The sequence below is a fragment of the Caretta caretta genome, chromosome 5 (assembly GCF_965140235.1).
Source record: "Caretta caretta isolate rCarCar2 chromosome 5, rCarCar1.hap1, whole genome shotgun sequence".
NCBI classification, from domain to species: Eukaryota; Metazoa; Chordata; order Testudines; family Cheloniidae; genus Caretta; species Caretta caretta.
The window spans coordinates 105,194,295-105,208,640 of record NC_134210.1 but is presented as its reverse complement, the minus strand read 5'-3'; the positions used below and the strand labels follow the sequence as shown (position 1 = coordinate 105,208,640).

Sequence of the window (14,346 nt, the reverse complement as noted above, 5' to 3'; positions counted from 1 at the left end):
CACCCATCAGTCTTATGGGGCCCTCACAGGTCAAGTCCTTCCATCACTTCTGCAAGTATTGTTCCGTCTTGGACGGTCCGGTCTACTTGTTGGATCAAAAGGAAGGCCATGAGAAAGTTAAAACTCAAGCTTTTTATCCAAAAGTCATTTCTTTGTCTGTTAGCTCTGGGAATCCAGTTTGAACTAGTATATGCAAGGCTTCCCAGGAGGTGATACCTCTCAGAAAGGGCTACAACCTGGCTGGTTTGTCTTAATCACCACCTATTGTTTTTAGTTCCTGATAGAGTGGTGGTATCCTCCCCCATGGAGTAGAACACAATCATACAAAACCATTAACTTAAAACAATGGACCCCAAAGATACTTACATTTAGTTCACTAAGGTTTCCCAAAGATATGCAGGAAATTGCTATATGTCACAAATATAATTTAAAACAGGCTGCATGCTGAATGACCAGAAGTCTAGTGAGTAGAATTATTCGTACTGGTCTTATTTGTCTCAAAGATGTTTATAAAAAGTATCTGGAAGGCCAGAATAATAAATTGAATTTTAAGTCTAAAGTCCTTTATCTGATCTAGGTGTCTGTCTTTTACACATTTAGTTAAGAATTTAACATTTGTAAAAGATGCTAAACCTTCCTATATTTAATGGATATGACCTTGTAAAGGAAAACAAAATTAATAATTTTAGACTAATTTTTGCATAGAAAACCAGCACAAATTGAAGAAATGACACTAAAGCATGTTGATAGGTGATTAACAGATGCAACTTTCTACAATGGTGACTTCTCCTAGAGTGTCAAATCGCAGAGATGAGATCCATTTGTATATGAAAAATATATTTTCCGAGACAGCATTTGAACTTTTGGTGATGATTCTCTGATAGGTGGGTCTGTGTCGCCCTGGAGACTATGGATCTGATGTCTCTCATTTAAACCTTCACAAAACCTTTTGCATTCCCCATGGAGGAGGAGGACCTGGAATGGGCCCAATCGGAGTGTGAGTATCAGGCTCTAGCTCTTAAATTTACTTTGGAGGAGAAGAGACCCTAGTTGTACATAATAATTCTATTGAGAGTAAGGGCCACTAGCACTGATTGGGAGAGGCTTTGTTTTGGGAGAAGTTGTGTATGTTTCTATTCTAAGGCACTTCAGACTGACATTTGAATACCATTGTATTGTCATCTTGATATCACTACTCTACTCACATATCCCTCAGCCAGTGCACTAGAGTCTTGACAAACAACCACCCCTTCATGACTCTGGAGCCAGGCATATCAGAAGTTCATTTTTAGTTGAAGGATGCTAACAAATCCGCCTCATTGTGATAGTGGTTCTCCATCTCTTTGTGATGGAAGCTCCCATAGTCCCCTTGCACAATCCAGGATCCTGGAAGTTTCTTTTGTAGATTTCTTATTCACTTCATTATTTTGTTTTGTTTTCTCTCACTCCATAGAAGGCTACATGCTGCTCTGGGTAGGTGGGAGTCTTTTTTACTGGTGACTACTTGACTAGCTATAAGGAATGTCCCAGCAGTAGGGAAGAGAAGCTTGTGTGGGTGGGCTGAAATTGATCCTGGAGTCTGCCTATGCAAGTTGCAGCCATGGTCAGCTGCATTAAAGGACCTACTTAGGGAGGAAAGGCTGGTGGCTTTCAAGGAGAAACTGGATATGTTACCCACAGCTGCTATATAAAGTTGATTGTGGGTGCACGGAGTTGTACAGCTTTCCCAGTCTTTCTTCTAACCCTAAACCTACCCCATCCCTTACTGCATTTCTCTGTTCTACATTTCTTCTCCTTTCACCCATCCCCAGTGACTAGTCTAACGTTCCTCAGGTTGGGAAATACCAGTCTACAGAGATGGTGAAGGGGGAGAATTCCATCATTCTAGAATAACATGGGCGATGACCTGGTGTTTAGTTTGCAACTAATGAAAACCTAGGCCTCCACCTGAGAAATGTGTACCGTGTAAGCAAGTGTGTGTAGACTATCATCCTGCTTGTTAAACCTGTTGACTTCTTGCAATATGAAGGGTATTAAACATTTGGTCCCGATTATATTTACACCCCATAAGCAAAACAGATAGGATAAGAAAAACCACTGCAAAAATGGAGTAGCATGGGGAACAGCACAATTTTGCATACTGTAGTCTTGATAATCTGTGCTCAGATCTGTACAAGACAGTTTTTTATAACCAAGCCAGGAAAGAAAGGATGTGTGTTGGACTTACATTTGCAACAGTAAATAGGCATGGGTAAGTAACTGGCAATTCAATATGGAACCTCTCACTAGATTACCAGCTCAGATTTATTTTTGAAGTAAGCTGTCTTCAGTCTAATCTTTAATGGACTAGTGTCCCTCTTGTAAAACTCACCACAACAATTGATTCTATTTGGAGTGAATGATAAAGGAAGCGTAGACTGGTATGGAAATGGTTAGAGTGGATTTCTGTACTTGGGTATTTGTTCCTGATAGATTATAAAAGAAGTGGGAATCCTCTTCTGAAGCTAGCCAAAATGATACAGCGATGTGTTTGTTTTAAAATCAGTGTATCTGTGTTTCAGGAAGAATCATCTGGTGCCCTACCTGCCTAGCCATCCCGTCCTTGCACTACAGCTTGATAAGGATGCGTGCCCTTTGGGTACAATCAGCGCTGCCCCTTGGGGCTCCAGTGCTATATTGCCCATTTCATGGGCCTACATCAAGGTGTGTGGATTTTTTTCCCCCAGCATCAGTTAAGGATCTGTTTATTTTTCCCAGTGTGGCATTTCTATATTTGGGAAGGTGAAATTGAATATTTTAGACCTATCCAACATTCACGGTTTCAAATGGGTTCACAAGGTCATTGAAAATGGTGGCATTGATTCTCACGTTCTAATTTCAGATATAGCATATGGCAGTCTTGCAAAATGCCCAGGAAAACTTTCCAACCCAAGTACAAAATCAGATTACTTGCCCTTCACCTCAAGGAGTTATACTTTACTCACATGTCAAAGGAAAAAAATTATTTCACCTCGGCAAGTAGAATGTTATAAAGCTGTTTAATGCAGTTTTCCCCCAAGAAGACGTGCACACCATAAACAAAACAACCAGTGCCCCTGTTAAAAGTCCTAGAGCAGATTTCAGGAATAAATTTCATGTTGAGATCCTTGCTATCTTTGGGGGTGCTGCTTCTATAGATAGTGGGGGCAGTACAATGAACTGTTGCCATAAATGAACGTATGCAACTTGTTTAATGTCCTTGTTTGTTGCCTTTTAATATTTCTTGAGGCCAGAGTTATAACCACATGTATAATTAGACTGTATCCAAGAAAGAAGTTTGTCCTCCCACTGTTTCTCAGAATCATCCGGTTTTCATGTTCTTCAGGGAGCTTCTTGGCAATAGTAAATTAATTTCTTATTTACAGAATTTCTTACCTACTTTGTCTCAGTATGCTGCAGTATTGGGTTCAAAAATGTCAGAAACACTCCACAGCTAGTAAATGCAACTTTCCTGAAACATCTTTCTTCAGGAGACGATCAAATCTGATTAGTTTTGGCTAAGGCACATGAGAACTTGGCTTTAGTGTTTGTCTGTATTTAAATTCTTTGGAACACTGTGAAACGTACTGATGAACCTGTTGACACGTGATTAGATTCATGGGCTAATTTGACACTTATTTGGTAAACACTATTAAAAATGTGCCTCAGATTCTCAAGTTTAAGATAAGCCTAATTCCCATCTTTATCCTAAAGATGTGTAATGATCCTTGGTATTGTAAGCTGATTCCAATTTTGAAATATTCACACTGGAGCATATTATTTTAAGTCTAGGCATCTCCCTGCTCTTTCATACTGAGCATAGATAATAAACCAGAAGCCTCCATGGGCTGCTCCTCTAAGTGAAGTGAGAAAGGCTGTGAATAGCATTTTGGAAATCCAGGGGTGCATTTGACCCTGTGTCATACCAAGCAACCCTCTTCTACACATTTTAACGCTATTTAAGGGCTGTGGAAAGTTCCTTGTTTTGTGCCTTAGCCTGTTTGCTAAACAAAAAACAAATCTTTGTCTACCAAAATTCCTTCATATGAAGGAACGTGCCCAGTTTGTTTTTGTCAATTTAATGTGGAAGAAAACTAAAGTATTATCTGAGTGTGGTGCTAGAGCTGCCCACACTAATAACTGAAAAGCATCCTAGCTTTTAGTGAGTCTTGGGTTCAGCCCTTCCAAAAGAGGGGTAGGTGAAACAGGAAATGCCTTGTGTGTCCGTGAGTTTATGAACTGACATGTTCAGCTATGAGAATATGTTCACTGTTTATGGGTAAGAGGTTGTTTCAGACCTGTGTTACTATAGTGTTTTTGCTCTTTTCAGATGATGGGTGGAAAGGGTCTTAAACACGCTTCCGAGATTGCTATATTAAATGCTAACTACATGGCAAAAAGACTAGAGAAACACTACAAAGTCCTTTTCAGAGGGGCAAGAGGCAAGTATTGAGCTTACTTTGTCTCCTGACATTCTAGTTTCTCCCAGCATCTCCTACAGCACTTTGGATTTTAGATGCGGTGTTTGCTTTAAACTGATGTGAGGGTTTTCAGTCCCAGCACATATTGTAAAACAGTGCATACACAGGCAAATAACTAGGCAGAGGGAAATATTTAGTGCTAATCCTAGACAGGAGCCAAAATGAAGCTAAGGTATTGGCAGAGGTGAAAAGTGCACTTTTGGTAACTAGTTGCAACGATGTTAAAAGTTGTAAAATGAGTCTTCTGCCTGTCTTTGAACCAAAGATTGTTCTCATCAAATTGGCAAGTAAGTCTTATCTTAAATAGCGGGGAAAAAAACTGTTAAATAGTACGTCATTGAGGAGAGACTGTAGTAATTCAATATAATATGAAGCACAGTAAGCAAAGAGCATTTTAAATGATTCCTTGTTCAATACCCTATATTACCACCCTAAAAAATGCCTGCAGTGATGCATGAATGGTTTAGGAGACTAATCCAGATCTGTTTCAGTTCCCTAGCATTTTTGTTATGAAATGTAACCCCTTTGGGGAATGGTTCAGCTATTGTCTACCCCCTCTTTTGTTGCCCCTTAAGGCAGGGCAGAAATTTATGAGGAATATCAGATTGCAAGTTTCAAGTCAGTAGAAGAAAGATCTTATTTTGAGGACTGCCTCTTCCCTGTTTCAATTGAATGGCATTAAAAATATCCAAAATGCATTCCATATACTCTTCAACCTTGGTGTGTAGATATGTAAATACTTTACTTTAAAGCAAGTAAAGATTGATTAAAGTTGCTGACAGTATTTTAAAAATTAGAACCTTAGTTCACAGAAATACAAAGCTAAATCTCAAGTTTTTGAAAGGTTCAGAAGTGAAATGTTCAATCTTCTATTCAAGAATAACCCTATTCATCTGGAGTGGTGATGGCAATGTATTTGGGTCTCTTGGGTCACACTTGCATAAAAAGCCTGGAAGAAAGTATTTTCCTCTGGAGAATCCATGATCTTTCCCTTGTTACTCACCCAAGGGCCTGAGATGATATTAATCCTGCTTTTCTGGCAAGGCTGAATACAGTTTTCTTCCTCAGACCATTAGCAACTCTCAACATTGGTCAGAGGGGGACATTCAAAAAAATGAGCTACTGTTTTCTTGCAGAATTTGAGCATGCTCCTTTCTCAGGACCTGCTGATCTGGGGAGCTAGTGACCCAAACACTAATCATCATGTGGCAGTAGAGTACTGCTGCATTATTGGACAGGTCTGAAAATGTACTTAACCTGAATTGTACAGGAGGAAAGGCATGTAGATAATAAGAATATATCTTGGGAGGATATGCTTGCATATAAGAGAAGCTGCTTTGAGCATTTGTCTGATTGTGCTCTGGCTAAATCTAAAGCGCTCCGGCTAAATCTAATGCGCTCCAACACAAAGTGTTGTTGTTTCTGTATGTGTACCACGGAAATTTGTTTTTAAAAGTAATCATTTAAAAGTGTGGCAATGGAGAGAGATTGGGAGGGCAAATAAGTATTCAAATACACTTGTAGTTCACATAGTCTCTTAAATGTGCACTTGTGAAACTATAGTCTCCAACTGGAGAGTCCTTGCACATCCTGGAGATGAGTTCTCCACCAAGCCACTGGAACAGAAATGTGGTATTAAAATTGAGGCCAATCTGCAGTTCTGCTCTGTTCTTCAACAAGTGAGATCAGTATGTAACCTTTGTTCACTTACAGGTTATGTAGCTCATGAATTTATTTTGGATGCCAGACCCTTCAAGAAAACAGCAAATGTAGAAGCTGTGGATGTTGCAAAGAGGCTTCAGGACTATGGTGAGAGAGTCCAAAAAAGACATGTCATTTACCACAGTAAAGACTAGAATTTCTTAAACCTACCTTCAAGGGCTACAGAAATATCCTAGTCCTCTAGTGTTCTGTAGCAACATAAAGAACGAGGAGGACTTGTGGCACCTTAGAGACCAACAAATTTATTTGGGCATAAGCTTTTGTGGGCTAAATCCCACTTCATCGGATACATGCAGTGGAAAATACAGTAGGAAGATTATACACACACAGAGAACATGAAAAAATGGGGGTTGCCATACCAACTCTGAGACTAATCAATTAAGGTGGGCTATTGTCAGCAGGAGAAAAAAAACTTCTGTAGTGATAATCAGGATGGCCCATTTCAAACAGTTGACAAGAAGGTGTGAGTAACAGTAGGGGAAAAAATTAACCCCTCCAACGCATTATTAAGGATCTACAACCTATCCTAAAGGATGACCCAACACTCTCACAAGTCTTGGGAGACAGGCCAGTCCTTGCCTACAGACAGCCCCGCAACCTGAAGCAAATACTCACCAACAACCACATACCACACAACAGAACCACTAACCCAGGAACTTATTCTTGCAACAAAGCCCGTTGCCAATTGTGCCCACATATCTATTCAGGGGACACCATCACAGGGCCTAATAACATCAGCCACACTATCAGAGGCTCGTTCACCTGCACATCCACCAATGTGATATATGCCATCATGTGCCAGCAATGCCCCTCTGCCATGTACATTGGTCAAACTGGACAGTCTCTACGTAAAAGAATAAATGGACACAAATCAGATGTCAAGAATTATAACATTCATAAACCAGTCGGAGAACACTTCAATCTCTCTGGTCACGCAATCACAGACATGAAGGTCGCTATCTTAAAACAAAAACTTCAAATCCAGACTCCAGCGAGAAACTGCTGAATTGGAATTCATTTGCAAATTGGATACTATTAATTTAGGCTTAAATAGAGACTGGGAGTGGCTAAGTCATTATGCAAGGTAGCCTGTTTCCTCTTGTTTTTTCCTCCCCCCCCCCCCCCCCAGATGTTCTGGTTTAACTTGGATTTAAACCTGGAGAGTGGTCAGTTTAGATGAGCTATTACCAGCAGGAGAGTGAGTTTGTGTGTGTATGGGGGTGGGGGGGATGTGAGAAAACCTTGATCTATGCAGGGAATAGCCCGACTTGATTATGTAAAGAGTTGTCACTTTGGATGGGCTAGCACCAGCAGGAGAGTGAATTTGTGTGGGGGGTGGAGGGTGAGAAAACCTGGATTTGTGCTGGAAATGGCCCACCTGTTGATCACTTTAGATAAGCTATTACCAGCAGGACAGTGGGGTGGGAGGAGGTATTGTTTCATGATTTCTGTGTGTATATAAAGTCTGCTGCAGTTTCCACGGTAAACATCTGATGAAGTGAGCTGTAGCTCACGAAAGCTCATGCTCAAATAAATTGGTTAGTCTCTAAGGTGCCACAAGTACTCCTTTTCTTCATGAGGAAATAGTTTTTAGTTTGTGTAATGACTCATCCACTCCCAGTCTTTATTCAAGCCTAATTTAATGGTGTCCAATTTGCAAATTAATTCCAGTTCTACAGTTTCTCGTTAGTCTGGTTTTGAAGTTTTTTTGTTGGAGAATTGCTACTTTTAGGTCTGTAATTGAGTGACCAGGGAGGTTGAAGTGTTCTCCGACTGGTTTTTGAAGGTTATAATTCTTGACGTCTGATTTGTGTCCATTTATTCTTTTGCGTAGAGACTGTCCGGTTTGGCCAATGTATGTGGCAGAGGGGCATTGCTGGGTTAGTGTTTTTGTTGTGTGGTCTGTGGTTGCTGGTGAATATCTGCTTCAGGTTGGGGGGCTGTCTGTAAGCGAGGACTGGCCTGTCTCCCAAGGTCTGTGAGAGTGAGGGATCGTCCTTCAGGATAGGTTGTAGATCCTGGATGATGCGCTGGAGAGGTTTTAGTTGGGGGTTGAAGGTGATGGCTAGTGGCGTTCTGTTACTTTCTTTGTTGGGCCTGTCCTGTAGTAGGTGACTTCTGGGTACTCTTCGGGCTGTGTCAATCTGTTTCGTCCCTTCAATACGTGGGTATTGTAGGTTTAAGAACTCTAGACAGAGATCCTTTAGGTGTTTGTCTCTGTCTGAGGGAGTGGAGCAAATGCGGTTGTATCTTAGAGCTTGGCTGTAGACAATGGATCATGTGATGTGGTTTGGATGAAAGTTGGAAGCATGTAGGTAAGTACAGTGGTCAGTAGGTTTCTGGTGTAGGGTGGTGGTTATGTCACCATCACTTATTAGCACCATCACAGGACCTAATCACATCAGCCACACCATCAAGGGCTCGTTCCCCTGCACATCTACCAATGTGATATATGCCATCATGCGCCACCAATGCCCCTCTGCCATGTACATTGGCCAAACCGGACAGTCTCTACGCAAAATAATAAATGGACACAAATCCATTAGCCCACGAAAGCTTATGCCCAAATAAATTTAGTCTCTAAGGTGCCACAAGTACTCCTTAGTCTGTATCAGCAAAAAGAACAACACAGCTACCACTCTGAAACCTGTAGCAACATAGTGGCTCATACCACCACCCTCATAATCCCCTGTGTTTGGACAATCTCCAGATACTGGAATGATGCCTTGGGGCTATGGGCATCCAGCACAGATGCTGTTCTTTGTTGCACCAGGCAAGAGCAAAAGGGACTTAATGTTAACTTTGCAACCCCCTCCTGGGCTGTGCAAGGCACATGCAGACAGGATCGGACGATCTGGCTTAGTCCAAGAACTTTGTGGGATTCAAACAAAATTAAACATCTGAATGGAAAATGAGAGAATCTATAGTTATGTTAAATAGTTTAAATCCTTACATTGTTAAATTTTCTTATGCTTCATGGCATAGGTCAGCCACTGATGGAGGTTAGGAAGAAACTTCCACTGTGGGCAAAGTATTCCTTAATTAGCCATTATGCAATTTCTTGCACCTTCCTGAAGCATTCACAACTGGCTACTGTCAGACAGGATACTGGACTACATGGACCGCTATCACTGGATTGATCCTCTATAGCAACTGTTATATTCCTAAGTTAACATGGGCAGCTGTCACTAAAATGCCATCCAGTAAGAAATTCTCAATAAAATAAATAATCCTAAAATCAGAGAGAAAATCCTCCCTGCTCTCTGTAGTGTTCTGCTTCTGTCCAGGAGAGGGCACATCATAACATTTACAAATAGTTAGGTAATGGCTTCAGTATTTATGATGTGGATCCATCTGATTGGTAGAGGTTCCAGTTGAGCTTCTTCCAGGGTGGCTTATAGACCTGGCTTACTTAAAAATAGTGACAACTGGACAGTTACTAGCCTACTCCCTTTACCTCACCCTGTCCTTCCTACAGTGCTGCTATCTTCCTTTCCCTAGATGCCCCATGTCTGCACCAATGTTCCCTCTAATTTTTTCCAGCCATGTGCGGAATAAATTTTGTTATGGGCACCAAAGTAATGTGTGAATGTGCACCACCGGTAGCAACAGAAAACCTAGATAAAGTAAAAGCTGTTTTCCGGTTGGTGAAGTTCCGGATAAAGCTCTATAAACTGGCATTTCTGATCTTCATTGAAATTCCAGTTTATAGTCTGGTTGGTGTGGAGCCAGTGGGGGCGTGGGCTCTGGGAGGGAGTTTGGATGCAGGAAGGGGCTTGGGGCCACAGGTCAGGGTGCAGGATCCAGGGGGCGCTCAGCTGGGGTGGCTCCCCACAAGCAGCGACCTTTCCTGGCTGCCCCTAGGCAGAAGCACAGCAGGTGGCTCCGCGCTGCCCTGACCACTAGCTCTTCAGCTCCCATTGGCTAGGAACCACAGCCAATGGGAGCTGCAGGAGCAGCATCTGCAGGCGGAGGCAGAGTTTGTCTGCTGTGCCTCTGCCTACGACCAACCAGAGCATCACCCCTGGATCTTGTGCCCCAGCCCGCTTCCCTGAGCTCGCTTCTGCACCCAAACTCCCTCCCTCCCTCTTAGTTAACCAGCATTTTTCACTTACCGTCACCCCGCATTCCTCCAACATGCCTGATAAAACAGCTTTTACTGTAATATATATATTTTTTAAAAGTTACCAATAGGGATAATTACTCTAGCCAGGACAAATTAGGCATTTTAGAACTCGCTACTCAAAGAATTAAGTTTAAGTGTAAGAGAGCAATAAAAATTATGAAATGCATAGACCAGTCAAAAAAACTAAAATAACTGCACTTTGAAAGAATAAAATTACAGAGAGTATATGTGCATTGCAGGAAGTACCAAGAAGTAACAACAACTGTGTTGGGAGGTGTGTGCGAGAGACAGACACTGTGTGCTGACTGCTGGGGAAGTTTTGGGAGATGCCTGTCTGCTGTCTCTTGAAGGCACTCACTGAAAGCTCTCCTCCTGAACCATGTCCCCCCTTCCCCACTCTGTGGAAATGGGGTACATGGGGAGGGGAAGAGACTCTCTCTCTCTCTATGTGTGTGAGAGAGAGTGTGTGTGATTGGCTGCTGGGGAACTCTGTTGACTCTAACGAGTGAAGGTCTATGTAAAGCAGCTGTAATTAAGAAACTTGCTTTTTCAGCTTTTATGAAAACCAAGCACATCAGTTGCTGGTTAATACTTTAGTAGCTCACAAGCACCCTGTAATCAGTGATGGGATTGCTTTTTATGCAGGCTTCCATGCTCCAACAATGTCCTGGCCAGTGGCAGGGACCCTTATGATTGAACCAACAGAATCCGAAGACAAGGCAGAGCTGGACAGATTCTGTGATGCAATGATCAACATTCGTCAAGAAATTGCTGAAATAGAGGAAGGCAGAATGGACTCAACGGTTAACCCGTTAAAGGTGAGTTGACATGCAGACCAACTTCACAACGCTAGTGTCTTCATTGCTGCTGTTTGAAGTCATCTTATTTGTAGTGCTACCAAAGGTTTCCTTTCTGAAATTTTCAGTACTGTAGGAAACCTATTGTATGCAAATGAGAATATGAAACAGCTAAGGAATAAAACATTCATTGATGTGCAAATTTGAGTGAATATTGGTCTAAATTTCACAGATCTTTGGGGCGTTTAGGGGGTTCCCCCAACTTAAATGCTTTTGCCTGAAATCTTTTAGACTTGACCTAGTCAGAAGTCCTGTCTATGGTGATTATCTGATAGACCGGAGAAAAAAATTCTGAAAAGTTTGTGAACAGTGTTTATATAATTTTAGTTTTTCATGTTTGTATTTTCTTGGTCTTTTACCTAGTAATGTGTGAATGACACTGACTTATTCAGAGGAGGGAACCAACCCCAAAACTTGTTTGTAAAAACATAAAAATTGGAAGAGGCACTTGAGCACATGTAGTACCCAAAACTACTTGTAACTCATCTTTGGAAACTCATTCTGTGTTTCAAGTTCACTGCACCTTCTCTAATGTTGCACTGGGTTTTTAAATACCTGATTTATTTTTTCTTTGTATTGGGGTTGTAACCACATTGGTTCCAGGAGATGAGACACAAGGTAATATCCCCTATGGATCAGCTCTGGTTGGTGAAAGAGCAGCTACTGAGCTGCACGGAGCTGTTAGATGTGAAAAAGACTCTGTGTAGCTTGAAGTCCGCCCCTCCACCCCCAAGCCAAATGGGTTGGAACTTGTATAGTGATGAGGAATACAGTTGCCCAACACCAAAGTTATAGGGTGGAGAAGAATCAGATTACTGCTACTGTTCTTGTATTCAGAAATCTAGCAAGGCAGAAGGAACAAAAATTCATGGCCACAACTATAACCAGCTGCCTCATGCTCCATCCTCTCTCCACTTTCCTATTTTATTTTCATCTCTGAAATAATACCTATAGCAAAGCTGAAAAAAAATTATATATGGATATTCTGAATCACTTCAGTCCATTTCCCTTTTTTAAATCAGTCTTTCATTTTGTTAATTAAACATGCTGTAGCCACAAGAGAGATCCCCTGAGCACTAATCTGAACTATTGAAGGAATACAACTATTGTATCAGCAATATATGGATTTGTGAGGGTTGGCAGACTGAAATATTTCATTGAATCCTATTCTCCTGCATGTTTTAACTAGCTTTTATTCTGTTGTAGATGTCGCCACACACTCTGACTTGCATTACATCCCCTAACTGGGATCGTCCTTATTCCAGAGAAGTAGCAGCTTTCCCACTAGTAAGTAGCTATTTAATCTTAGTATCTCTGAATTACCAATGTTCCTTAGTTTGTGACAAAAGATAAATGTGGCTCTGTTCTTGGTTGGTTGTTAAGTCTGTTACTGGTAGTATCTCTTGAGCCTAGAAATGGAGAACATTTTAGTAAGACCAACTAATCTAATTAAAATATTTATCCCATTTACATACTTTCATTTAATGGTTTAGATATGATCTATAGCAAATTGGGTACTATTTTCCTTTCACCAAACAGGGAGATGGGTACTGTTTGACTTCTGCATTCTGCCAATCTACCTACCTTACCCTGGCCCCTGAGAGAAGCTAGGTAGGAATCCCCTCAGTTCCATTCCTTCTGTGCAAGGTTATCTGTTTTACGGTAGTGCTAGGATCCCTAACAAAAGATTTGAGTTCGGCACTACACAGACTCCATTGCAAAGAACTGATTAGCTTCTGACAAGATGCTGACTGATGGGGAGGGGGAAGTTGTTTGCTTTACTGTCATCATATGAGGCCCTTCTGAGATGAGGAATGCAAGCTGATACTGCTATAGGGCACTTTGGAGTCTTTCAAAGGAGTAGGCAGACCCTTATGTTTTGATACCTAAATGATGCTAGTGCGTCCAGGGTAGACGCTGAGCTAATGGATGGCACCTCACCAATTCTAAACACGTTTTCTGTATTTAGCCATTTGTGAAGCCTGAAAGCAAATTTTGGCCCACAATTGCTCGAATCGATGACATCTATGGAGATCAGCATCTGGTTTGTACCTGCCCACCAATGGAAGTCTATGAATCTCCCTTTTCTGAACAGAAGAGAGCCTCCTCCTAGGTTTTATCCCTTTATTTCCAGGTGGCTGGATTCATGCCTTACCACTGCATTTCAATCCACCACGATGGCGTCCTTTTCCCTGCACCCGATGAGGGGATTTATATACTATGTATATTTTTGTAATCTCCATACTGTTAATTGAACCACTGCTCAGTTAAAATGTAAATACAATCACTATATTGAGTTGATTCAGTGCCTCAGTATCTAAAGCAGTTACAGCTCCTTTTGTCTTCTTCTGTTCAGAGTGATGACCTCCTCTTTGTGCGGTAAGGGCTTTAACTATTAACATAGAATTTTTCAAGGTTGTAAGGAAAGATGAATAATTTTTATTCCAGGTATTTCACATGACAGTAATCATTAAATATTAACTGCCACAGTAATTTTGTATAAGTAAAGGCAGTAGATTTTGTTATTAATGTACTTAATCTGTTACCACTGACCATAGTGGTGGTAATTGTTTAATATTAAACTGTGGTATTTTTGTTTTTTACCTGTCAATGCTTGTATTCTAATAAAGTGCACTCGAGTTTTAAGAATGGCTTTTTGGGGGGTCTGGCGTTTCCCAATCTAATTTTTCTTTGGTATTGAGTTGTCAAAAATGCCAGTAGAGATGTAGATCCTACAAGAAGTGAAAGCTGCTGTCAAATCTGTTTGATGTGGTTTTTTGGTAGTATCACAAAGTAATTTACTTAACTTCTGTGCCTTCCTACCTTTAATGAAAGTGCCTTCTTTCAGTCCCGTTCCTCTCCTCAGGTCTTTCATAATGAAAAGTCACACACTAGTATATCCCTTAAATAAATTAATATCAAACTTTTATGTAGGTGCTGAAGAGTTGCAACCTGAACTATTCCTTGGGTACTATGGTGATGGGAGCCATATAATTAGGGCCTTGGGTAATCTTTAAAAAAAAAAAAAAATCATGACAAAATGGCAAAGTATTGAGTTTCATGGCATTTCCACAGAATGAACTGTACAATTAGTCAATTGCAAGGCTGGAATGACACTGACTGACTAAAATTGACTCAAGTT

The 14,346-nt window shown here is 41.0% G+C and overlaps 1 protein-coding gene across 1 annotated transcript in view; it reads left to right on the top strand.

Annotated features, from left to right (window-relative positions):
* Window positions 1–13,853, top strand: part of GLDC (glycine decarboxylase) — a 71,126-nt gene extending 57,273 nt beyond the window's left edge. The window contains exons 19-25 of the mRNA XM_048851772.2: window positions 885–997; window positions 2,562–2,703; window positions 4,349–4,460; window positions 6,213–6,308; window positions 10,993–11,165; window positions 12,411–12,491; window positions 13,174–13,853. Of these exons, the coding sequence (XP_048707729.1) occupies window positions 885–997; window positions 2,562–2,703; window positions 4,349–4,460; window positions 6,213–6,308; window positions 10,993–11,165; window positions 12,411–12,491; window positions 13,174–13,317 (861 nt within the window). The 3' untranslated portion in view covers window positions 13,318–13,853. The remainder of the gene's footprint in view (window positions 1–884; window positions 998–2,561; window positions 2,704–4,348; window positions 4,461–6,212; window positions 6,309–10,992; window positions 11,166–12,410; window positions 12,492–13,173) is intronic.
* The last annotated feature ends 493 nt before the right edge of the window (window positions 13,854–14,346 follow it).